The sequence below is a fragment of the Phyllopteryx taeniolatus genome, chromosome 6 (genome assembly GCF_024500385.1).
Source record: "Phyllopteryx taeniolatus isolate TA_2022b chromosome 6, UOR_Ptae_1.2, whole genome shotgun sequence".
Taxonomy (NCBI): domain Eukaryota; kingdom Metazoa; phylum Chordata; class Actinopteri; order Syngnathiformes; family Syngnathidae; genus Phyllopteryx; species Phyllopteryx taeniolatus.
Genome location: NC_084507.1, coordinates 18,708,018 through 18,733,597, shown reverse-complemented (window position 1 = coordinate 18,733,597; position 25,580 = coordinate 18,708,018). Strand labels below are relative to the sequence as shown.

The window sequence follows — 25,580 nt, the reverse complement described above, 5'->3', positions numbered from 1 at the left end:
AACAAAGAATGTACACAAACTGAAAACGTAAAATATCACAAATTCATTAAATTTATTGAGTTTTTTTTGCTGCTTCTTGTTCCCATTGTGCATTGCAAAGTAAAACAAGTGCATTTGTTTTAAACTCATGCAGCACGGCGGAAGAGTGGTGAGCACATCTGCTCTGCAGTTCTGAGGTTCACGATTCAAAGCTCTGCTGCAGCCTTCTTGTGTGGAGTTTGCTTGTTTCCCCCGTAATTGAATGTGTTTTCTCCAGATATTCTGGCTTCCTCCCACAGTCAAATCTAACTGTCTTAGTGGTATACATATGGAGTAACAATAATAATAGCTGTATCATAAATATATTATCAGCAATAAAAGAGTCTGCAATGGGGAAAGGCTTGTCATGCAATGTCTCTCGTTGGTATCTGAAGTTGACGACTCAGGTTCTCAATCTGCTTGACCAAGAACTGCTTGTCGCGGCCCTCCTGTGAGAAAAAAAAGTCCACACATAAACGAGTAACAACAAGAGACAAATATAGCCAAAATAATCAGAAAAAAAGCAGATTAACCACAACTTACCTGTTTGAGTTGAGCTCTGAGCAAAGTAACACTTTTACCGTAAACAGCGGCCAGAGCGATGAAATAACACATCACTATGCTGTTGGGGAGAAAACAAATCATGTAGCATGGAAGGAATGGAAGGCACTCAACGGCCACAACATTAGGTACACCTGCAAACTACATCAATCATTTACGACATCACTTTTCCTCAGTAGGGTCGGGAGAGGCAGGCTGAACCCTGGACTAGTTGCCACTTGGACATATGGACGAACATCCATTCTCATTTATAGCCATGGACAATTTAAGATCTTGAATGAACTTAACATGCTTTTTGGGGGGGTGTGGGAAGAGGCTCGAGTATTCAGATAAAACCTACCCATCTCCTGACTCTGAGGTTACAATGAGATCTTACTGTATATACGAGAGCTTAAAACATTCTGTATTGAATTAATCTTAATTAAAAGACTTTTCAATATACAGGTAGCTCACAATAAATTTGGATATGGTAAAAAAGTTCCTAGAAGTACTGCTTTTCAGTAGCTCAATTGAAAAAGTTCAACTCATATAAGAGTATATCGATTCATGAAACAAAGAAACACAACTCATAACTCCAAATTTCTACCTAATTTGTATATTAAAAATCATTTCTTGAAATGAGGAATTTGGGGGTTTTGTTAGCTGTAAGCTATAATCATCAAAAGAATATGAAACGATTTCACTCTGTGGATAGTGAATTGATATACCGAGCCGTAAATCTACGAATAATTGACCCTCCAATCCCCCGATAAGGGTTTTGTAATTGTCTGTGGTTGTTGTATTAGAGCTCATTAGATTTTTCCTAATGTCATGGTTGTTGTGTGTATGTGTGTGTGTGTGTGTGTGAGTGTGTAACATTCAACTTCACTGACCAAGACAAGGCAAACAGAGGGATGGAGAAAGCCTGGGATCCAACAAAGAGAAGAAACTCCTGCGTGACTTCCGAGAGGCGGTCGAAAGACGTCGGAACGATGGCCCACATGTAGGGGAAGACGCGGAAGGGCCCGCAGCCCATTGATGGGCGAATCCTGTGTGGCAAGAATGAAACATGGCTCTTTAACAACATCCATTCATCCATTTGCTACAGCACTTGTCCGCAACTCTGCCTCAACTGTGAGGCAAATGTGCTAACCTTTTTGACTACATGACACGACATAATAAAGCACAGTAACCAAGGCTACTACTCACTCAGCTACACAGTAGATCATAAACAGAGTGGCCATGGCCCATCCGAAGAGCAGCACCACCAGGAAGACGAAGGTGGAGGTGGTGGACCGGAAGGTCTTGAGCGCCGGTCGACAGTTATAGAAGAGTGTGACCTGAGGGGACGCGACGCAGCCATTTGGAGGTTGGCCAGTAGGATTATGGAAAGCATTTTTTTTCCATATGCTTGATATCCATCTTAAGGCCCATGTACTAGTACGCTCTTGGACCTCACAGTCAGGACAACTACACATTACCAGTGAGGCAAAACTGTGCACTCGTTGACAACTCCATGCTACTAGTATTACTTGTGAAGAAATTGCACCAATTAACATCTACTGATTCACTCATAGTACACGTACCACACAGATCAACTAGTGCACAGTTTTGCCTCACTAGTAACATGTAGTTGTCCTACTAATATGGCATAGTTGTGTTAGTGGTGTGCAGAAATGTCACACAGTATTGGGGGGGGGGGGGGGGGGGGGGGGGGGGGCATTTCTAGTGGAAAAACAGTCATTCTACAAGAGCACTGAATAGTCTTACTAATGAGGACAAAGAGCATACTAGTACAAGGACCTTAAGATGGATATTAATGATAGTGAATGAATTATTTTTACTAATTTATTCACAGTGCACTAGTTTTTATTCATAATTCAGCACACTCCAGAAGCTGGATATTTAATAAATGTTCTACGAGTGCACTGAATTGTCTTACTAGCGAGGAGAAAGAGTTTAATAGTACATGGACCTTAAGATGGATATTAAGGATATCAAATAAATTCTCCAACTGATTTATGGAAAGCTAGTAGGACAACCTTGGCATACAAGTAGGACATGCTCAAAGTGAGGGAAAAACTGTGCACTAGTAGACAACTGTGTGCTACTAATAGTACTAGAGGCAGTGTAAAATTCTACTAGTTAACATCTAGTGCTTCAAAAGCAGTACTGGTAGTAGCACACAGACGTCAACAAGTGAACAGTTTTGTCTCACTAGTAACATGTAGTTGTCCTGCTAGTATGCCAAAGTTGTCCTACTAAGGACAAAGAGCATACTAGTACATGGACCTTAAGCTGGATATTAAGGACATTGAATACATGCTCCAATTGCGCCCCAGACGAGTGAAGCGGAGCTGATGCGTTGTCACGGTTACCTTCTTGCAGTAGAAGAGGATGACAAACTTGACTGCGTTGATGACGGGCAGCAGGGGGCAGAAAAGAGCCCCCGTCCAGACCACCGTCTGACCGTACACCAGGTCCAGCACGTTGGCAGACACCACGAACTCCTGTCGACCAAACCACTGAGTCGCCTTGTTGGACCAGTTGTCCACCAGCATCCTGACAACGACAACCATAAGACGCCATGACTCCCCCTGAAATGTAAATGTGCGACATAGACTATTTCTTTTTGTGGAAGTGTACCTGCGCGGAAACTCCACCAACGCGAGCACGCCGATGGTGACGATGAGGTTAAAGAGGGTCAGCTTGTACATTTCTTGCCCCACTCGCGTTTCCCAGCACTGATGCAAACATGTCCAAATAAATAAATAAATCTGACAATGTTAACACCTAAACACAGTTACAATTTTACATTATAATATAAATTATAATAAATAAATAAAAGGTACAAATAAATTATTAGACCAACCGTCTTTTCTCAGTTGCTTGTTCATTTTTAATGCCTGGTAGCGTACAACTAAAGGTGCATTTGTTTGGATAAAATGTAATGATGACAACAAAAATAGCTCATAAGAGTTTACGAGCTAATTATCTAGCCATTTTCCATGGTTTCCAAAATCACCGAGAAGCATGTCAAATAGGATTAATACATTCACTGCCATTGACGGCTTTAGAAGTCAAATATCCATTTTAACTGGGAAGGCTGGCAGTGAATGAGTTAAGTATTATGGAATCAACTGCATTTTGGTGGTGTTCATTGTATTCTTCAGGTAGGCCTAATATGCCTTTAGTGGTACCAGGCATTAAAAGGAACAAGAAATTGAAGGTAGTAATAATTTTTTCCATGACTGTATGTTCATAAATTTGCTAAGGTGGCAAAAGCACTCACACACTGTACTTATGTAGACGTTCAGGTAAAAAAAAAAAAAGACTGGTCAAAGTAGAAGTATTGATTCAGCTCCTGTATTTAAGTTTAGCTAGTATTGGCTCAAAACAACGTGTTCCCATATTTTTACTAATGGTGTGAACTGAGTAGCACAAAATGCTTGAGTAGTTAATGCTAACAACAGAAAAATACACCTTACTTGCAGTGGTGGTTTATGGTATGTGCAATACGTGCAGCTGCACAGGACGGCATTTCCGGTTTTCATGGCATCGTGACATGTAAATCGTTGCCGTTTGTATGGGGAATTTGCGCCACCTTGTGGAGACATTATCGGGGGTCTTCAAGGATTTTGCTAATAAACACTGAAGTGAGAGCTTATTGATGTCAAGGAAGTATGACAGCTTCCTGGTCGAAAAGCTCAGGTTAGCTCATGGTTGCTCGAAAGTGACTGAGAGTGGCACAGTGTTTATGTTTTTTGCTTTGCCGAGTGGTTAATTAAAAACGCAATCTAACCAAAGGGGGTCTCGCACAGGGCGCCATTCAGGCTAGGACCGGCACTGCTTACTTGTACGTGTCTTTTATTTATTTTTTTTCAGATTAGACGAGAATTTTTGAACATGAGAAGTTGGTGGTTTTTAGGTTGGTACAAGACAACGCATCCATCCATCCATCCATTTTCTGAGCCGCTTCTCCTCACGAGGGTCGCGGGCGTGCTGGAGCCTATCCCAGCTATCATCGGGCAGGTTGCCAGCCAATCGCAGGGCACATACAAACAAACAACCATTCGCACTCACATTCACACCTACGGGCAATTTAGAGTCTCCAATTAATACATGTTTTTGGGATGTGGGAAGAAACCAGAGTGCCCGGAGAAAACCCATGCAGGCCCGGGGAGAACATGCAAACTCCACACAGGCAGGGCCGGGTAATGAACCCCGGTCCTCAGAACTGTGAGGCAGGGTTTAGGAAGGGGAACAAAAACACAAAGACATGACAGACGTCTTTTTGAGAATATTGTCCGATGAGGCAGTTGTGATTGAGCCTTTTAATCAAACTGGACTTTGGTGCACAAATGATTGCGCTTGAATATTCTGCCTTTTCAGTCCTGCTTATGTTTTCAAATGACGTCTTTAAATTGTTGTGTCGTGTGTTGTTCTTGTATGCTTACCGGGTACTCCTCGTGGTTGTACTGGCACACGTTACACTTCTCCATGTCCCCCTGACATGTGATCTGACCCCACAGGGTGAACAGCAGAACTCCCAAGCTCACAAAGCGAAGGGACACTGCCCTGAACGTGACAGATTCATTTATATTTGACAGCGTAGTGAGTCATTTAGTAAATGCAAATTATGGAAACCTGTTTGTGCATTTATTCCATATCCTTGATATCCAGTTTAAGGTCCATATACTAGTACACTAGTAGAATGACTGTGTCTCACTAGTAAAACTTTCCATTACTGTTTGACATTTCTGCACACTAGTAGGAAAATGTTGGCATACTAATAACAACTACTAGAACTAATAATGAGTTTTATAATGTCGCTAGTTGTGCTGGTCAAAAAACAAAAAACAAAATCTAAGGACAAAAGAGCTTACTTGTACATGGATCTTAAGATGGATATGAAGAATATAGAATAAATCATCATACAGTAGTGGAAAAAACATTACAAGTAAGACAAAGTCATTCTACTAGTGTAGAGAATTGTCTTACTAGTGAGGACAAAGGAGCCTACTAGTACATGGATCTTAAGGGATATCGAGAACATCAAATAATTGCTCAAATTGTTTTACTAAAATAAAGTAACATGTAGTTGTCCTACTGGTATGTCAAAGTTGTCCTAGTAGTATGCAAAAATGTCATAAAGTAGTGGAAGGCAGTGGTGGATGTAAAGCTGCTAGTGACTGAGACACATTAGTTCAACTAATGTGCCCATGTTGTTCTACTGGTGCACTGAATTGTCTTACGAGTGATCACAAAGAGTGTACTAGTACATGGGCCTTAAGCTGGATATCAGGGATATCGATTAAATGCTCAAACGGTTTTCCATAAAGTAAGTACTAGCACTAGCACTAGTACTTTGTCCTCCCTAGCAGGACAACTGCTACATTTTACTAGTGAGGCAAAACTATGCACCAGCTAAAAAACTGTGTGCTATTAGTACTATTAGTAACACTGCAAAATTCTACTAGTTAACATCTACTCTTTCACTAGCAGTACTAGTAGTGCACAGAAGTCACCAAGTGCACAGTTTTACCTCACTAGTAACATGTAGTTGTCCCACTAGTAACATGTAGTTGTCCTTATATGCCAAAGTTGGCATACTAGTGTGAGGAAATGTAATACGGTAGTGGGAAGAAAGTTACTAGTAAGATATAGTCGTTCTATTAGTGCACTGAATTGTCTTACTAGTGAGGATGAGAGCATACTAGTACATGGACCTTAATTTGGACAAAACAAGGATATTGAATGAATGCAAACTGTAAGGAGGATTTACTACATTACCATAATTATTATTGTATTCATTGCATTTATTTTCCTTTTGTGATGTTTGTGACTCCTGTTCCAGCCTCAAGGTAGCCAAGGTTCCATAGACGCGCAACTGTCCTGTGGCTTCAAAACCCACATGGCCACATACTCAGGTGTCTGGTTGTTATGCCAACACATGGCCTTAAGAGGGATTGCTTTGACTCACGTGAACTTAATACGCTTCACATGGCCTTAAAGATCACACATAGTCTTGACATAGTACACATGGCACATAAAAACTATAAATTGTTGCCTGTGAAATAGAACTGGGAGGGCAAAGAGTCGTTGTGCAACAGCCGGTTATAACTGATGTAATAGAGACAGTGAAAGTCAAACTCTTTTCTCTTGTAAATATTTCGCCACATTAGAAAATCAACCACACAAATATGCTGATCGAACCTTAGCAGGGCCACTATGACCGTGGTGCTGGGTGAATATCGCTCCACCAGGGCGATCAGATCACAGAGGAAAGGCACCACGAAGTTACCAGCGGTGATCACAATGGAGGGCAGATACTCAAAAATCAAACCCAGAATCCCTTTCTGACCACTCCTCTCCTGTTGGGGAGAGAGCCAAAATAACAATTATACTTTGTAGTAGGCATAGTAGTTTACATATTACACATTACAACATAACAAATATAATTACATTCAAACAAGCATTTATCAAGCAAATTTTGCAGATTTTTTTTTCCTATGTTGGATAAAAGGACAAAGTATTGTAAAAATGTAATGTACGTTTTTTTTAACTTATTTTTTAAAGTAAATAAATCCATCCATCCATCCATCCATCCATTTTCTGAGCCGGTTCTCCTCACTAGGGTCGCAGGCGTGCTGGAGCCTATCCCAGCTGTCATCAGGCAGGAGGCGGGGTACACCCTGAACTGGTTGCCAGCCAATCGCAGGGCACATAGAAAGAAACAACCATTCGCACTCACAGTCATGCCTACGGGCAATTTAGAGTCTCCAATTCATGCATGTTTTTGGGATGTCAGAGGAAACCGGAGTGCGTGGAGAAAACCCACGCAGGCACGGGGAGAACATGCAAACTCCACACAGGCGGGGCCGGGGATTGAACCCGGGTCCTCAGAACTGTGAGGCTGACGCTCTAACCAGTCGTCCACCGTGCCGCCGGGCGATAAATCGGTTATCGGAATTTTGGGGCGGCTGTAGCTCAGTAGGTAGAGCCGGTCGTTCAGTGATCAAAGGTCACTGGTTGGATTGCCACCTACGACTCTTTGCGTGTCGAAGTGCCCTGGGGCAAGACATTGAACCCTAATTTGCTCCCAGTGGGCCTGGCAGCGCCTTGCATGCCAGCAGTCGCCCATTGGTGTATGTATGTGTGAGTGAGTGGGTGAATGTGAGGCTTTGTAAAGCACCCTTGGGTACTGTGATGGTGTAGATAAAGTGCTGTATAAGTTCCAGGCCATTTACCATTTATTCTGCCAAATATCGGAATCGGCATTGGCCTAAAAAAATCCATACCGATCAGAAACTGCTCTGTAGATTTAACCAAGACCTCGTGTGCACCAGTCATGAGTGGTTACCTGACTGAAAACAGTGGCCGCAAAGATGCCAAAGCAGGCTGCCGTGATGAGCCCCAAAGTCACAAAACCCATGACGATGCGGAGGGAGTAGAGGATTATCTTATGATAAAAGGTCAGAGCAGCTATCTTCTTCTTCCTAAGTTCCTCCTCCAGATCCACCTGAGGGGACCAAAAACAGTGAGACACATGCAGGTAGCACAATGTCACATTTTAAAAATGTAAGTCATTCATCTTCCATTCCGCTTATCCTCACTAGGGTCGTGGGCGTGCTGGAGCCTATCCCAGATATCTTCGTCTTCCATTTAAGGATTATGGAGGCCACTGTGCTCTTAGGAACCTTAAGTGCAGCAGAATGTTTTTGTAACCTTGGCCAGATCTGTGCCTTGCCACAATTATGTCTCTGAGCTCTTCAGGCAGTTCCTTTGACCTCATGATTCTCATTTGCTCTGACATGCACTGTGAGGTGTAAGTTCTTATATAGACAGGTGTGTGGCTTTCCTAATCAAGTCCAATCAGTATAATCAAACACAGCTGGACTCCAATGAAGGTGTAGAACCATTTTAAGGATGATCAGAAGAAATGGACAGTACCCGAGTTCAATATACAAGTGTCACAGCAAAGCGTCTGAATATTTATGGCTGTGTGATATTTCAGTTTTTTAATAAATCTGCAAAAATTTCAACAATTCCATTTTTTTTCTGTCAATATGGGGTGATGTGTGTACATTAATGAGGGGAAAAATGAACTTAAATGATTATAGAAAATGGCTGCAATATAACAAAGAGTGAAAAATTTAAGTTGTCTGAATACTTTCCGTACCCACTGTACAGTGAATGGTGTGAGTGTGTGCTAAGTGAGTGATTAAAGAGGCGTGGCTCCTGGAGGCCGGGCCCATCCGGCGGGACAACCACAGGGACAGAAGACTGCCACACCCAAAACCCCACAGCAGGCCCCATGGTCAGCAGTGAATCCCCCCGCAACAACAGGGAGAGGCTACCGGAAAACAAAATCAGCCAAACAACGGCTTGTATCCCGAAAACCTTGGATGTCTGGTCACTCGTATATCAAAGCACTACTGTATAACAATATCATGAACCAGAATAGTGGTCTGAGTGTCCTGCTCTGACCTGTAGTTGGTAATGGATGTTCTTCTGCTTCAGCTTGGTTGCTCGGTCTCCCAGGCAACTGTAGTCCCAGGCTGTGAACACGATCAAGCTGTAGTTGCCCAGAGCGCTGCCTCCCGTTGCCACGACAACTCGAGCCGCCATCCCCAACCTGCGTGAGAGCGGTCGAGGAAGAGTTCAAGGTGTACTGAGGACAGTTTGTTTGTTTTGTCAAATAAACCCACGTGAGTCACACGTGTGTCAAATATAATGCGCAAAGAGTGTTTGTTCAGACCGACCGGGCCATGATGCAGATGAGGCAAAACGCAAAGTAGAAGACGGCGGTCAACAGGTAGGCTAGCGGGATGTTGTAGGAGAAGTTGTTGTCACCCACCAACATGTTGCTGTAGTAGCCATAAAACATGTATGAATACTCCATGAAACCCTGAATAAGGGGGGGGGGGGGGGGGAATAAAAAAGCATAGAGTCACTACACAATTCGTTAGATCTCTGTTTGCCAACCTTTATTGAATCAAGGCAGATATTTTACATTAGAAAAAAATCACAGTACACTTTCAAACAAATGTCACAAAAAATAAATATATCAAAATACAATCTTCTCTCTTGTTTTCCTGTTTCGTGGCACACAAAGCTATTATTCTGTTTGATGAATGGGAACAGGTGGATAGTTATTTGTACCAGGGGCGGACATACTGTACCATGAGGCAAACACAGATTTCCGGGGTTCCCCAAACATCTCATAAAAACTGTTTAAAAAAGTGGTTTTAGATTTAAAGCAATTGTTATTGTTTTAGTCTTAATTCCCGCACATACACATCAAAATGCTTAATCTAGCTTGATCGTTTTCACTGATCCCCCTCTCTTCTCATGCAATGGACTATTCCGTCTTCTAACGACCCATGAGCAGACTTGATTCAAGAAGACAGAAGCAAAGCTAACGTTTTGGCACAGTTGTGGGGAAAATGAAGCAGGGTTACCCAAGTGGAGCAGAGAAGAGGAGAAGGTAAAAGATAAACAGTTTTTAACAAAACCTCCAAACATTTCAACTTTTCAAACGGTGACACCGAATGTGAGTAACTGACAACAGGATGTAGAAGAGATGAAAAGGAGAGTGACACTCGTCAAGGTGTAGTACTTTTGATAGAAACTGTTTTTTTTCTTTTCCTCTACTCCGCCCCACTTGGGTAACTCGGTTTCATTTTCATCACAACTGCGCCAAGTTTGCGTTGCTTCCGTCTTCATAAATCAAGTCTGCACCTGCGCAGTAGGACAGTGGAACAGTTCATTGTATGAGAAGGTGGGGCGGGCACCCGGAGCACTCATGATAGATTAAGCATTTTGATGTGTTTTTAAATGTGTGAATTAAGACTTCAATAATAATAACTGATTTAAATGGAAGAGAACTTTATTAATCATTTTTTATGAAACGTTTGTGGGCCCCTGGAAATCTCAGGGCTCCAGGCAATTGCCTCGTGTTTGCCTACTGATAAGTCCGCCCCTGAAAAGGGCTTTTGATTCATGTTTGCTGTAATAAATTTGTCTACAGCAAGTGCATGAGAATTACCAGGCAAAAAAAAAAGAAGAAAAAAAAAAGTTAATCATGCCGCTTGACAAAATTTACTCAGTCAAAAAAGATTATAATAATAAATGAAGTCACCATTAAATCCCTATTAGACTAAATATGTTCTCTGCGGTTCTAATTTCAGCAAGTTGTGTTGTCTCACTTGAGTTAATTCTCACCGTTCCTGAAAGGAAGTCAAGAAAGTAATTATAGAACACAACCAAGCCTTGAGGATTGGGATCGTATTTCATGCACTCCTCTGGCCCTGAAACACACACACACACACACACACACACACACATATATATATATATATATATATAGTGCAAACCTTTAAGAAAGATCACATGCAAAGTCATGTTGTTGATCAGAGTGGTTACCAATGTTGTTCACAGGGCGGCTGTCTTCGGATCTGAAGACGATGCTTGGGATGAAGACGAACCCGGCGATCAGTAAAAAGGAGACAAAATTAAGTACCACCAGGAACCGCAGCAAAAGGAAGTAAGACTGGACACCTCCGCCAAAGTTGCCTGTGGTGGACGAAGGAATACAAAGTAGTGAATAAAGTGTCTTTAAACATGTAAATGACCAGCTGAAGCGAACTGCAAAATGCAATTTCTGTGGAAATTGCTTGTGAATGCTAACAACCTGAAGCTGAACTGAAAATGCTGTGGAATTAGTTGAAATGTAGAATGCGAGACTTGGAATGGTTTGAATCGGTTGAGAAATGTTGAACGAGGAGGAAGAAAAGTGATGGTGTAAAATAACTCTTAAATTTGGGATTTTTCTTATGAAAACATTAGTTTTATTGTGAAAATGTGGATTTATGCAATGTGGGAATTCTTGGGATGTTGAAATTGCAGTTGGAATGGTTTGAATTGTCAAGAAATGTGGAAGGAGGAGGTAATGAGAAATACAGTACCTCTTAAATTGGGGATTTTATTTTTAAAAAAGAATTTTATTATGAAAAGAGTGGGATTTGGGAAATGCAGGAATTGTTGGGATGTGGAAAATGAACCTGGAATGATTGGAATCGGTCATGAAATGGTGAAGGTGGAGGTACTTATGTGAAATATCTCTTAAAATTGAAAATTTTAATGTGGACAAAAATGGGAATTTTATTGCCAAAAGTGTAGGATTTGATCAATGTGGTAATTCTTGGAATATGAAAAGTAGGTCCCAAAATGTTCTAAATAAGCTGAACAGCTTGAATTGAACTAATTAGTTGGCGTACTGTACCTCCAATTTGCTGCAAAGATTTCCTCCACAGCATTAAGAAATTTAGGAACTCTGTGGCATTAGTTCTCATTTTCTGCAGAGTTTTGCGTTTCTTTTGTTTCCACGACGTCATCCTGGAGGAGGCCACGGGCACCTGCATTTCCTGCACCTGCCTGGAGAGAGGAAACATTTACATGGCAATACTGTATATACATCATTATTATTACTATGACAAAAAATAATGAAAATGTGGCAGTTTTTTTTGCCGTTAATTACCCATCCATTTTCTGTAATACAAATGACGCTACATTTAAAGCTCAAAAAATAAATACAATGTCGTTAAATGTAATGTAATTATATTTTGCCATCATGGAAATGGGTCTTTATTATAAAAGAGACTTGTTCGATGGGCGGTCAAGTGAGAGTTGACATACAGTGGAAATAAAAAGTCTACACACCCCATTCAAATGCCAGGCTTTTGTGATGTAATAAAAAGTACTACCAAGATAAATAATTTGAAAAATGTCTTCAATTCATGTGACGTATAATATGTATAACTCAATTGAAAAAAATAGAGAAATCTTTTCGAGAGGGGAACTAAAATAAACAACTGACATAATGTGTGCACACCCTTTTAAAACTGGGGATGTGGCTGTTCAGAATTCACTAATCACATTAGTGAGCATACACCTGCTTACCATTTAAAGTACCTCTGATTAACCCCAAATAAACTTCAGATGTTCGAGTAGGCTTTCCTGATATCATTGCAGTTTTTTCTTTCTTTATTTTTCAATTGAGTTGTGCATTTTGGTAACGTCACAAAAATTCCATTTGAGCATGGGTGTGTTGACTTTTCTGTATGTGGTCAAGTGTGACATTTCCTACACTTTGGCAACAATACAAAAAAGTTGAGCTTTTTTTTTTTAAAGAAATACAACAAAAAATGAGTTTCAGACCTCACAGCCCTTTTCAGCGCCATGGGCAGCGGGATTGTGCGGAGGTCCCGAAGCTCCTGGTCTGTTTCTCTGTAGCCCTCCACTTCATCATAATCCTCCTCCTCTCCCTGTACTTCTGTGGCTGCTGGGTTCCAGTTGAAGTGAGGGTAGTTCCGATTGGACCCTCTAGATGAAGGACGTCTTAATCTCAATGACTCCTGGCCATTGGAGTAAATGTCATCTACCACTGCAAGAGAATGAAGGCTTTTAAGACATATTTTAAACAGGTAAGATAATCATATTTTGGTGTTGGAACAAAATAATGACACACGTTCAGCGTAGTCGTCCACATGGTCACTTGATCCTTGTCTGTGTGGGTCCATTTTTCTGACGTATTTTACCCTGTAAGGCTGTATCTACTAATTAATGTTAAAATAAAATATATATAACAAAGGGGATCTTGTCTTGAAGAACGTATGTATTTCCGGGAGTCTCTCTCCCCTCCTTTATGGACTTTACACCCTTTCCAGGTGGACACACTTCCTTGTATGCTTTAACCCATTATATCCTACGACTAGTGCCGCAATTATTCCCATTCATGTTATCTAATAACGAGTTACACTTAACTGAACAATAGAAATTGCACAAAAAAAAAAAAAGTGAAATTGTGTCATGACCAGAGTATAAAAATGTTCATTGTACTTAAAAATATAAAAGTATTGTCTGTAAAGCATGTTTGACATAAATCATACCAAGAATCTTATGTAGGTGACTGTGTAACATACAGTGGATGTAAAAGGTCTACACACTCCTGTTCAAATGCCAGTTATATGTGAAGATTTAAAAAAATAATAATAATAATAAAAAATTCCACCAATAATGTGCTCTATAATCTGTACGACTCAATTAGGAAAATAATGAAATCAGGAAAAGCCAACTAGAACGTCTGAAATGTATTTGGGGTTAATCCGAGGCAGTCTAAATGGTGGCAGGTGTATGCCGACTCCTGTTTAACATTAACTTGATTGTGATTGGTTATTTCAGAATCCATCCAGATCCTCAGTCATAATAGGGTGTCCACACTTATGCACCCACATTGTCTCAGTTATTTTTTATTTCCCCTCTTTCATGATTATTATTTTATATCTTTTTTTTGTGTTGTCAAGGTGCAGTTCACAGTGACAACTAAACCAACGTCGCATAGAATGAGAATTATCAGGGCAGTATATACTGTACAGTATTTGTCAAAATGAAAAAAAATGTTTGCCATATGAATGACAAGTAACATTTGGAACATGACATGGCTGAAAGGGGAACTCAAAGCAGGAAGTGCCACAGTTAAAAAACACACAACCAAATATATTTGAATGTATAAAGAAATCTAAACACAATAAAAACAAACATTTGAGATCCAAATGAATAGAGATACTTGATCACAGAACACGCTGGGTGGACTTAAAAGGTTGATGAAGCATTTAAAGACTTTAAAAACACACCAGTCCAATTACAGACTTGGGCGTGCACAGGAGTGAAGAGTGTGTCAAAGCACAGAGCTTTTCAGTCAGAATAACAATACAGTACTACTAAAGAAGAAGCCATTGAAACAGAATAAAATATTGCAGACGTTTTTTTCCTGCCACATGAAGTAACAATCTGCAGCATTTACATTCATGTTTCAGATTACGTGGTAGAAAAACACTCAACAGCTGAACTGCAGAAATCCCTAAGTCAAAAATCAATTCATTCCTGGTTCCATTTTAGACATATAGTAGTGTAAATCAGCTGCAGGAATGTCTTGGCAGTATTGCAAAACATTTTGACCGTGTTGGAATAGAAGAGAATGCACTGTTAAGGGGTATTCACATAACTCTTGAGGCATGTTTTAATTGGCTTCACACACATCATGTTTTCGCATTCGCGCCATGCGGCGAAATGGTTCCCCAATGACAGCGTTTCGGACCTGTGTATTGTTTACACAGTGGTGTCTTGAGATGCGACTGTAATTCATTCCATGACCCTGCTCGTTATTCAAAACACTTGCATCTCAGATCATCTTTCCCCATCTAAATGAATGCCATTGAAGTAGCTGCCATTAAGCCTCTTCTAAAAAATAGAATGCTGGACGCTTCCATGTTAGCAAGCTATAGACCCATCTCAAATCTCCTTTTCATAGCCAAGATTGTTGAGAAAGTTTTTTTTTTAATCAACTCAGCAATTTCTTGAACTTATTGATCAAAAAGTCCATTGACTTTTTGATCAATTTCAATCAGGTTTCCGGACTCATCACAGTACAGAATCTGCTTTTATCAAAGTGCCAAATGATATAAGGTTGACTACTGACTCGGGAAAGGTGTCAATTGTGGTCTTGTTGGACCTCGGTGCGGCTTTTGATATGGTAGATTATAATATACTGCTGAACAGGTTGGAAACGTGGGTAGGACTAAATGGAACAGTCCTTAAATGGTTCAGGTCCTACTTGGAGGAAAGGAGTTATTTTGTAACCATTGGAAGTGTTCAATCTCATCGAATGGCAATGACCTATGGGGTCCCTCAAGGGTCAGTTCTTGGACCCCTCCTGTTCAACCTGTATATGCTACCCTTGGGTCAAATTCTGAAGTTTAATTTTGACTATCATAACAATGCAGATGACACACAGTTATATCTAGCAGTGTCTCCAGATGACTACAGTTCAATTAAGGTGTTGTGTCTCTGTCTGAAAAAGATTAATAACTGGATGAGCCCAAATTTTCTTCAATTAAACCACAACAAAACAGAGATAATTCATTTTGGCAATAAAGAGGATTGCTGTTAGTAAATACCCGGAGTCACTCTCTTTAAAAACCAAAGACCAAGTCCGAAACCTTGCTGTTCTGATAGATTCCGACCTGACTTTCAACAGTCATATCAAATCAATTACTAAAACTGCCTTCTACCATCTGAAGAACATATCAAAAGTCAAGCAGACCAGGAGAAGCTCATCCATGCTTTTATCTCAAGTAGACTTAACTATTGTGATGGTCTTCTGACTGGACTCCCCAAAAAGAGAGTTAAACAGCTGTAGCTCATTCAGAATGCTGCAGCTCGGGTTCTGACCAGAACAATGAGGCCAGAGCATATTACTCCAATTCTAAAGTCTTTACACTGGCTTCCAGTCAGCTTTAGAATAGATTTTAAAGTTCTGCTACTGGTCTATAACTCACTAAATGGTGTAGGTCCTGAATACATGAAAGAAATGCTAATGGAATATAAACCCAGTAGGGCTCTGAGATCGACAGACTCGGGTCAAATAGTGGAGCACAGAGTCCAAAGCAAAAATGGTGAAGCAGCATTTAGCTATTATGCTGCACTCAAATGGAGTAAGTTGCCAACAGAAGTGACGTCAGCCCCAAGTGTGCATGTTTTTAAGTCCAGGTTAAAAACTCTTATTTTTTCTCATGCTTTTGAGCATTTCCACTTAAATATTTTTTTGCACTGTACGCTGCTTTAATTGTACTTTTATTTGTTTTCTCTTTGTTTTAAATTTTTTAATCATGTAAAGCACATTGAGTTACCTTGTGTATGAAATGCACTATGTAAATAAATTTGCTTTGCTTTGCATTAATCCGTTCAAGCCTTTCCCCCAAAATTGCAGTGTATATTTCAAAAAAAAAAAAAAGCACTCTACATATTGTACTTAATAAAAACATACAAAAACAATGACATAATAAAATATAATGTAAAGAATTAAAAAATTATTTGCCACAATTTTTGCTTCAATTGAATGGACTATGTGCTGCTCCTTCTGGTGTGTGCGGCTTGGCCACCTGGGACCAGTAGAACAGACAGGGACACACACACGAAGTTTCACAATTGACTCAGTAAGGTGAATCAATTAGTTATTTTCACGATAAAGAATATATGCCTGTTAGTATTGTTATATTGTCTGTCTCCATGTGTTGCTTCATCAGTTCAAATATCCGTTGTTTAAAGAGACACCACAAGGCTGATTCTTTTTGCCCATCTATGGCTTTTTTCTCCATTTGTTAACATTTAGCGACACAGAGGCAAAGCTGTTGATTGTTTTTAGTACATGTCAAATTATTTGTTTTATGTTTAGTTTGACAGTAAACAACTGGGAGTGGCAATGAACAGCTTGAAGTCTCTTTTTTTGAAGAATTGTTTACGATCGGTCAAACTGCTGCTTGTTTTGAACTGAGTTGAGTTCACTGCCACCATTATACAGCGCTTGTATTGCAAATGTTTGGTGGCAAGTCAAAGCAAAAAATTATCTCCTATCTCAAGAAATTCGGAACCGGGTCACTCGTATCTCAAGGAATCATTGTACATGTAAAGAATATGTGATACACTGTTGGAAAGAAAAGTCTTAAGCAAACTCCACCTCATGTCCCTCCAGTTCAGGAAATCAACTTTTCACTCAGTCATTTTTTTCAGTTTTATCTCCATTTGTTATTTTCGTGTTATCTTTCTTCCCAGTGTCTGTCTTCTCCTTGTCTCCTCCCCTACCTCCTTTCAAAGCCCTGCCCACTATTATACAGCCCACAGCCACCACGTGTATGGCAAAGTAGATGGACGACCAATAGCTGATGGTGTCGGAGGCCTTGAGCAGCACGAAGCCCATGCACATGTAGTCGTACGCTCGCATCTTCAGGAACCAGTGGACCCAGTCGAAGATGTTCTGACCGCGCGGGCCCAGCCGGGCTCGGACCGACGCTTCCATGGCCGACTCGGCGGCGATGCACAGCGGGATGGTGAGGAAGGAGAGGTAGTATCCGGCGTGTAGGCCGTGCCAGTATGCGCTGATGAACATGGTCCAGCCCGCTCTAAGTATACAATACATGACAAACATTTGTCTTTTTATGCTCCAGCTGATGCATTTTAGTTTGCTTAAAGCTGAAGATGCTTCAAACTAGCGTTTCCCAAACTTTATCAAGTCAAGACCAAGCATTTTCCTCTCTCACCTGAGTGTGTAGGATCTGAAGGGGGCGTTGGGGTAGATGTAGTGATGCAGCCACCACTGCACCGTCATGTTCCAGTAACGCATGCCGTGCCGCACCTTTACGCAGAAGTCCGTGTTGTAGCAGTCGATGTTCTGGATGGTTTTAAAGTCGTATGTCTCCTCAGTCAATGACTCTGGGCTTGAGAAAAACAGAAAAAAAAACCTTACATTTTAAAAAACAAAAACAAAAGGAAACACTGTATTTTTAACTCCTGCTACCACAATCCCATTTCAAAACCAAAATCTACACTAGTAGTGTTTTTTTTTTCACGTGCCCTGAAGCAAAATTACTATTACTGTTTTACATATTTAACTAGCTGCTGGTGACACACATTTCAAGCGAGGGCAATCCAGTTTCAGGTACCTGTAGCTGACGGTGGGTCCCCCGCCCGGTTTACACTGAGCCCGTTCTGGATAGCAGCCGAGACCAGCGCTAATGCATCCGGCCTCAGCGCCGCACCACGCGGCATAGAAACGCATCCTGAACATGAAGAACACCACTACCATGTAGAAAAACCTGATGTGAGGGCGAAAGAGAATAAAATTGGTGATTAATATAGAAATTCACAAACAACTGTAGAGATAGGACATGAACCCTTCATCATACTGAGAGCTGTTTCTAAAATGTTTCCCTTTTAAGCCATGACCCAATGGTTACCACCGTGGGGGACCTAGGTTCAAGACCCTGACTGGACCATCTGCCAACATCCCCCGGACTCATGGCTGTGGTGTCCTTGAGCAAGACACTGATACCCCGAAATGCTCCCCCGGCGCTTCAGCTGCCCCATGCTCCAGTGTGTTCCACTAACATGTGTATGTGTTCACTGTGATGGGTTAAATGCAGGTGTGTGCATGCATGCATGTTCATGATAATAAAAGGTGATTCTTCTTCTTCTTAAATTAATACATTTTTGACAGTGTCAATCAAAACTGAGCAATATTACATTTTCACTATGTCCAAACTTGTTTTTAAATCATTTTTGCTTGCCTGTGAGCATACTTAATTTTTTTCATTACAATATCATATGAACGAGATGAGCATTTTGAGCATTCCGTCTCCAGTCCGCAGCCCGGTGGTTGAGGACTCCTACTGTAAAGACCTAAACTAAATAGCGACGCAGGTCTTGTGAGGTCACCTGAAGAAGAAATTGTGATCCAGGAACTCGTCTGTGCGGACGTAAGTCAGTGGAAAGACAGAGTTTACAGCCAGGAAGAGAGCACCGAAGACGGGCACCAGCTTCAGCCGCTGTAGGCATGGTCCCCAGCCGGGCAAGGCCAGCGGTCTGGGCTGCTCCAGCCAGTCGGTGTAGGTTTGGAAGCGAAAGAACGGGCCTTTTGGGGGGAAGATGACAGGAAAAACACGAGAAGGCAGTTATGAGAGGACCATGACGAACAAATGAACAGTGGGGATAATGCCAGCTCAAGAAAGCACAAATGGGCATGGAGGAAAAGTTGGCATTGGACGGGAGAAGGGATTGAGCAAAAAAGAGAGTAGAGCTACATTAGTGCTGGTTATAATGTTTTACTATACTAGTAATATGGATATGGACTCACACAATGTTGGACAAGTAGCAGTGAGACAAAGAGAGACAATGGTTAAAAGTCAAGGCAAAGTAAAACCATTTCAACAGGATTAACAACACATGCAATCTCTTTCCACATATTCGCTGAAAAGTGAGACAACTTCCTCCTCCTGACTCACCTGTCATTATGCCCACATAACAGTAGCTGTACGACATGATGTCATACAGCGAGGGCTCCCGAGACAGACACCCAACAAGCGAAGACCTCGCGAAGGCGCTCACTTGCTTCTTTTTCTCCAGGTGGAAGCTAAGCACCTCGTTGGCCAGGCTCACCATCTAAATAGCGTCGACGTGCAAAAACTGCAAAAACGAGTGGATGCTGTTTGGATTTTGGTTCGCAGGCAATTGCGTACCTTGAGAGTGAGAAGGAGCTGGACGGCATTGGCAAAAGGCGTCGGCGCTGGCAAACCGAACCACGTGACCATTCGGAAGAACAGGAGGTAGAGAAAGGTCCAGGAGAGAGACAACGCAGGGGCGAGCCTTCATACACAGGGAACAGTGTGTTCAGTATTAGCAAACATGAGCATTTGTGGCTAACGATGTCATAAAAAAATATGCTACAGTGGCTATAAAAAGTCCACACACCCCTTTTCAAATGCCATCTTTTTGCCATATAAAAAAATTACACCGAGATAAATAATTTCAAAACTTTTCCAACCATTCATGTAACCTATAAGCTATAAAAAACAAAAAAAACAACTACCTCCAGCTGCTCTTGATAATAAGCCATGTTACAATCACCGTCACCAGAGAGTGGAGTGTGTGTACATGACAGGTGGCGATGGTAATGGAGAGGCCCAGAAGCATAGCTGCCCCCTGCTTTACAGGAGGACCTGAAATCACAATTATTACCAAATCAACACCCCAACTCCCATCTACTGACAAGCAGTGACCAATGAAACAGCACAGCTGTATCATTTGTATTATACAGATTACAACTGTCCAAACCATGGAACACCTTGCTAATACACTCACTGAGGTAACGAAAAAGGAATCCAACTGGGATGGAGACTGCAAGGACTCCCAGGTAGACCAGCTCATCAGGAGACATTGTTCCTCTGCTTGCAAAAAAAAAAAGAAAAAAAGAAAAGAAAGAAAGATCAGCATTCAGGTATGTCTGAAAAGTTACAGGAATGGAGTCACAAAAGATATATTTCAAACCCAAACTCAAAACAAAAAATACCAGTTTTCCCCTTCAGTGTGGGCCAGGGGATCAACCAGCACGTCTTAAAAGAGAGCCTACGGCGTTTGCCTCATTCGATGCTCATGAAGAAAGTTGTAGCAGGACAACTTGTGGCCGCTTGACCACCACAGCACACCAGCTCACAATGCCCTAAGCATCTGACAGCTTCAGCCCCCCTAAAATATTTGGTAATATCTGTTAATGCCAAAGTTATATTGTTCTCACCCCCCTAAAACTGATCTTCAACTCCCCTAAATAAATATTAGTGTCCCGCCTCTCTCAATCCCAGGGGGATTACTTCCAAGGGGCAAACTTGGAGTTTGGATTTCAAATGTATCTTTTGTGACACCATCTTTTCTAACACACTTCGAAATGGCCACAGTATTGGGTACCCCTGCATAATCTAGTTAAAATTAATGCTGCTATTCTGCCTTTTGACTGTACTCATTCTCACCTATTCTTAGCAAAAATGAAATGCGATATTGAAAGTGTGACATGACTAACTACACCAACTGTAATGAATTAATACTGTACCTAAAAGTCAAGCTGAAAAAAAAGGGGGGAGGCTGTTTACAACTACAGTGTAGCTACACGCTAACAATCGTAATTTCTGGTTTTAGTGATTTGCATGTTAGAACAAACTTTTTTTCCCCAGATAGGCAGCGATGTCGCGATCCTAATATTACATATATATTGCAAAGATTAAGTTTGACACTGAATAAAGGTTTTGTTTTTTTTAAATGGCCAGGTTGTGCATCTCCAACCTTTGTATGCAGGTCGATGCAAATTAGGCGCAGCTCCACATCAAATGCTGCAGCTTCGCGCAATTTTTTCGCTTTTAATAGCCTGGTTAAGGGTTCGATTATTAGTGACTTAGTCAACAACGTACAGGAAATACACACACATAAACGAAACTTAGTGAACGTGTTAAAAAGCGTAAGTCAACACCCAGGTGGACATACAGCCGCGTTTCTCAATGCTCACAGCGCGACAACGTACGACATTCTTAATTTAAACGGCGAGCGTAATTAACGTTTACACAAGCGTGTTTGAGAACCTCCAACATACTTACGCGAGTGACGACAAACTAAGTAGAGATGAACCCAGCCCCGCTTTGCCATTCACGAACGAGTCCCCACACGGATGGGCAAAGTACTTCCTGGTTCATGACGTCAACCTTCATGATTGGACGCAGCCATTTTAGCTTCGTCGTGGGCTTTATCATCACTGTAGTTGGAATTTTTTTTTGCTATGCAAAAGCAAATTATTGAAGTTTAACTTTACTCACACCATTAGAAAAAAAGAAAAACAAAAAAAGTCAACTCTGTTTTTTGGTCACACCAAAGTATTTATTGAAAACTTGACAGGAAGTATCAAGAACACGCATCCTGACTGACATCCTTCTTAATCCTCCTCCTCGTCATCAGCTCCGCCACCTCCACCCTGGCCCTTCTTGGAGTTCTTTCTCTTGACGCGGCCCGGACGTCCACCGCCGTACGGGGACCTGAGGGAGAAGTCGATGTGCTTCTGGCTGTCCAGGCGGACCACAAAGGAGGGGATGTTCACCACCTGCTTGCGCACACTGTGGCGAGATTAAGGGGGAAACGTTAAAACGTGTCAGTGTATCTCGAAACCCATGTTTAAAGCTATTTTATGAACATGGGAAAGTGTATCTACACTACTCTCAAAAAGTTATTTTGGGGGTTTTGGGTGAAATTTCAGGATGTGAACTGTACCCCGCCCCCAGGTAATTGGCACACTCTTCACTCGCGCAAATTCATTGGTCCATCTTTAACGATAAAACGCTAATTGGCAAGACCCCACCCTATTGTCGCTCTCCGCTCACCATGCATACCACCATCCACTCTCCATTCCAGTGGTTTTATTAACTTTGCAATTTCCTGCCCAACAAATCTAACACTACGTTGTCATTCATCCCAATAAATTAAAAGGTTAGTGAGGGATCCTGTACATGATTGCTGCACCCATTTTTTGCTTCAAATGTATTCACCATATGCTGATGTAATGCAATGTATTATGTAACAATAACATACAGCTTGTGTCATATGCATTTTATTTTTGCTTTGTTTTGCCCGTCTGTCTGCAGCCAGGTCTGCTTTGAAAATGAGATGCTTGAGAAAATGTTCTCAATCGCATTGCCTGGACAAATAAAGGTTAAAAAACATTACAAGCAGACTGAATGGACCCTCAGGCAGCTGAGGAGATGCAGAAGCGACACATAATTAGCAAGATTTCTGCTCGACAGGTACATTTATCACCTTTTTGATTTTTAATTGGACATTCCCAAACACGTCCAACAGATAAAGTTACTGTTATAGTAACACGCCATGAAGAATAAGCCCAATATGAAAGGCAATTTTTGCGAAAAAGTCTTGGACTTCCATTACAAAGTTCGGAGAAGGTCAAATTAAGGTAATGTGTATGTGCATCCTGAAATTTCACTACAAATACCCCCAACATGTTTGTGAGTAGTGTAATTTCATACAGGCTTCATTGACGAGGAATTCTTGACACCACAGAAAATCTGCACATTTAAGCTTAATCATCAGCCTGGAAAGTTGACTGTAGCGACCGCTACCATTGCCCGAGGTGCAACCCACACCTTACCTAACAGCCACGGCGTCAGTCCGAGCGCTCGTTGGCAGGATTGGCTCTGAGCAATGCTTTACTGACAAGGTATACGGCTTTGATACCGCATTGACCTTGATGATATATTTAACCCATCTCAGCGGTTAAAAGCCAGCAGTCCTCTGATGGAAGCGGAAGCATCGGGCATCTTGTAAGACTCAACACCCTTTTCTCCAATATGTAGAAATGTTGTCATCGAGGGAGCGTCAACGTACCGGATGTGCCTCTGGCGGATAAGCACGCGGGCGTGGTGGATGCTCTTGGCCAGTCCGAGCTTGAAAACCTGAGTCTGCAGCCTCCTCTCCAAAAAGTCCTCAACCTTAAGACCCAGGATGTAATCCAGCTTCATCTTCGCCTCGTCCAACACGCCGATACGCACCAGACGCCTGAGCAAGGCATTTCCTACATGCGACAAGAGCATTTAGTTTCCCAAAAAAAACACCACCCAGGTCTATGATCCTGGTGAGTACAAAGCCTCATTGACGAGGAATTCGCGACCACACTGAAAATTCAGACCATTTGAGAATTAAATCACTGGCTCAAACATCAAAGTGGCTATTAACACCAAGTTTAGTGAATACCTTCGAACAGACGCTTTGGTTCCTTCTCATCCAGAGTGAGCAGCTCTCTGGCAGCCTTACGAATCTTGGCCAGGGTGAACTTGACCCTCCACACCTCTCGCTTGTTCCTCAATCCATACTCACCTAAAAGATGGAAGACAATCATCCATGAGTGTCACATCAACAAATAGATCTACATTAAGTATAGTGGTACTTAAAATTTAAGAGTAACCTGTTCCATGGCTAAACTCATACTAATAAAAAAAAAAAAAAAAAAAAAAAAAAAAAAACAGTTGGGGCACTTGTAAGTCAAGGTACCAGTGTATAGCAATCAAGACCTACACACCAATGAGTTTCAACTCCTGGTCGAGACGGGACTTCTCGAAGGGACGGCGCGGGGTGACGTATGTCTTCCGACAGACCCAACTCCTGGCAACGGGCATGGCGGCTTACAAGTGCCTGTGTTACAAAAGACAATTCATTCATCAACACAAGCTCAATTTAAGAGTGTATTTACCCAACAATCAAAACACGACTTTACGTGATTAGAAGTAGACTATTTAAATTGATTCATGCGACTGATTTCAGTGTTAGTTTTAGATGCATAAATACTCAAGTACCAAAACAAACAAAAAAACATATCGCGACTAAAATCCACGTATGCTAGCGCAACCACGCGAGTAGGCCGCACATTCGCCACACCACGTTGCTCTTGTTAGCATTAGCATATGCGTTATCTTTTGGGAAAAACGACACAATTCCATGCAAAGATTCATAAATTACTCAACTAGGCAAGCGATGGGGCTTGATATGTTACACTAGGAACCTTTAAAGCGACTACAGAATTTGCGAAAAGCCAGCGGAATTCTTTCCGTACCTGCTTTGCCCTGGCTCGCGTAATAAAGAGGAAGTTACTAGCGGCCCAGATGCTTTTATATGACTTGCTACAAACTACATATCCCGCCGTGCCTTTCGCTGATCAAGCGGAAGAGAGGATGTTCGGCTCGTCGCCCCCTGTTGCCGGCAACCCATATCAGCATACAAACGCATATTGTTGAGTACAGTCAGATATATATATATTTTTAATTTATTTATTATTTTGTATTATAATATAAATTTTTCTTTTTTTCTCTTCCTTTTGGTTTGTCCCGTTAGGGTTAGGGTTAACCCTGGCAGCTCCATCTTCATCACCCTTCTAGCAATATATTCGCTGTCTCTCCTCTGGACGTGTCCAAACCATCGAAGTCTGCTCTCTCTAACTTTGTCTCCAAAACATCGAACCTTGACTGATGAGCTTGTTTCAAATTTTATCCAACCTGCTCACTCCAAGAGCGAACCTCAACATCTTCATTTCCGCCACCTCCAGCTCTGCTTCCTGTTGTCTCTTCTGTGCCACTGTCTCTAATCCGTACAATCTAATCTAATCCGTATTTTATAATACGCGCGCAATAATATTATACTTCCCACTTTGTGCTAATTGTAAAAATATCACTAGAGCGTAATTAGACTACAGACTAAACTTACCATGTACCAACATACAACATCTAAGATTTTGATTTATTTTAGTCCTTCCTTAATGCTGCTTTTCTTTGCGCGATGTTGTTTGTACTACATTATTATTTTGGACTGTTTATGCGCTTTGACAATTTAATTTCACTCATGGAATGAATAAGTAATTTAATCGGACCATAATCTATTTTCTCACATGCATTTGGAAGATGTCTAGTGTGTTTTAGCAAAATTTTTAGATCAAGGTGAACTTGAGGCATAATTCGCGACAACATGACACTGCTCATCACCGAAAGAACATCCATCTCTACAGTGAAGCATGGTGGCGGCAGCATTGTGTT

At 41.4% G+C, this 25,580-nt stretch overlaps 3 protein-coding genes and 1 long non-coding RNA gene across 5 annotated transcripts; 1 reads left to right on the top strand and 3 right to left on the bottom strand.

The window, feature by feature from the left end:
* Positions 1-28: 28 nt before the first annotated feature.
* Positions 29-13,724, bottom strand: tmc4 (transmembrane channel-like 4). The gene is made up of 16 exons (XM_061775498.1): positions 13,091-13,724; positions 12,781-13,006; positions 11,846-11,997; positions 10,987-11,136; positions 10,786-10,871; positions 9,324-9,469; positions 9,049-9,196; positions 7,922-8,080; positions 6,775-6,932; positions 5,016-5,136; positions 3,205-3,302; positions 2,937-3,120; positions 1,768-1,898; positions 1,452-1,607; positions 562-640; positions 29-467 (listed from the first exon to the last, which is right to left on the bottom strand). The coding sequence occupies exons 1-16, from the start codon at positions 13,140-13,142 to the stop codon at positions 384-386; spliced, it is 2,130 nt and encodes a 709-aa protein (XP_061631482.1). The 5' UTR covers positions 13,143-13,724; the 3' UTR covers positions 29-383.
* Positions 12,909-18,659, top strand: LOC133479060 (uncharacterized). Its single transcript, XR_009788823.1, has 3 exons — positions 12,909-13,046; positions 18,110-18,302; positions 18,396-18,659. It is a non-coding gene; the product is annotated as an uncharacterized LOC133479060 (long non-coding RNA).
* mboat7 (membrane bound O-acyltransferase domain containing 7) lies at positions 13,854-21,717 on the bottom strand. Its single transcript, XM_061775499.1, has 9 exons — positions 21,594-21,717; positions 20,314-20,396; positions 20,042-20,171; positions 19,692-19,818; positions 19,458-19,614; positions 18,892-19,087; positions 18,120-18,272; positions 17,718-17,894; positions 13,854-17,579 (listed from the first exon to the last, which is right to left on the bottom strand). Exons 2-9 carry the CDS (start codon positions 20,387-20,389, stop codon positions 17,174-17,176), a joined length of 1,422 nt encoding a protein of 473 aa, XP_061631483.1. The 5' UTR covers positions 20,390-20,396; positions 21,594-21,717; the 3' UTR covers positions 13,854-17,173.
* Positions 21,718-21,844: 127 nt separating this feature from the next.
* On the bottom strand, positions 21,845-24,650 carry rps9 (ribosomal protein S9). 2 transcript variants are annotated; one of them, XR_009788822.1, is made up of 6 exons: positions 24,608-24,650; positions 24,077-24,189; positions 23,752-23,874; positions 23,386-23,572; positions 23,150-23,292; positions 21,965-22,103 (listed from the first exon to the last, which is right to left on the bottom strand). XR_009788822.1 is itself a non-coding variant. In XM_061775501.1 (5 exons), exons 2-5 carry the CDS (start codon positions 24,171-24,173, stop codon positions 21,926-21,928), a joined length of 585 nt encoding a protein of 194 aa, XP_061631485.1. In that variant the 5' UTR covers positions 24,174-24,189; positions 24,608-24,649; the 3' UTR covers positions 21,845-21,925. The 2 variants fall into 2 exon arrangements, 1 of the variants encoding a protein (XP_061631485.1); XM_061775501.1 differs by lacking the exon at positions 23,150-23,292 and having other exon boundaries at positions 21,845-22,103; positions 24,608-24,649.
* Positions 24,651-25,580: the final 930 nt, after the last annotated feature.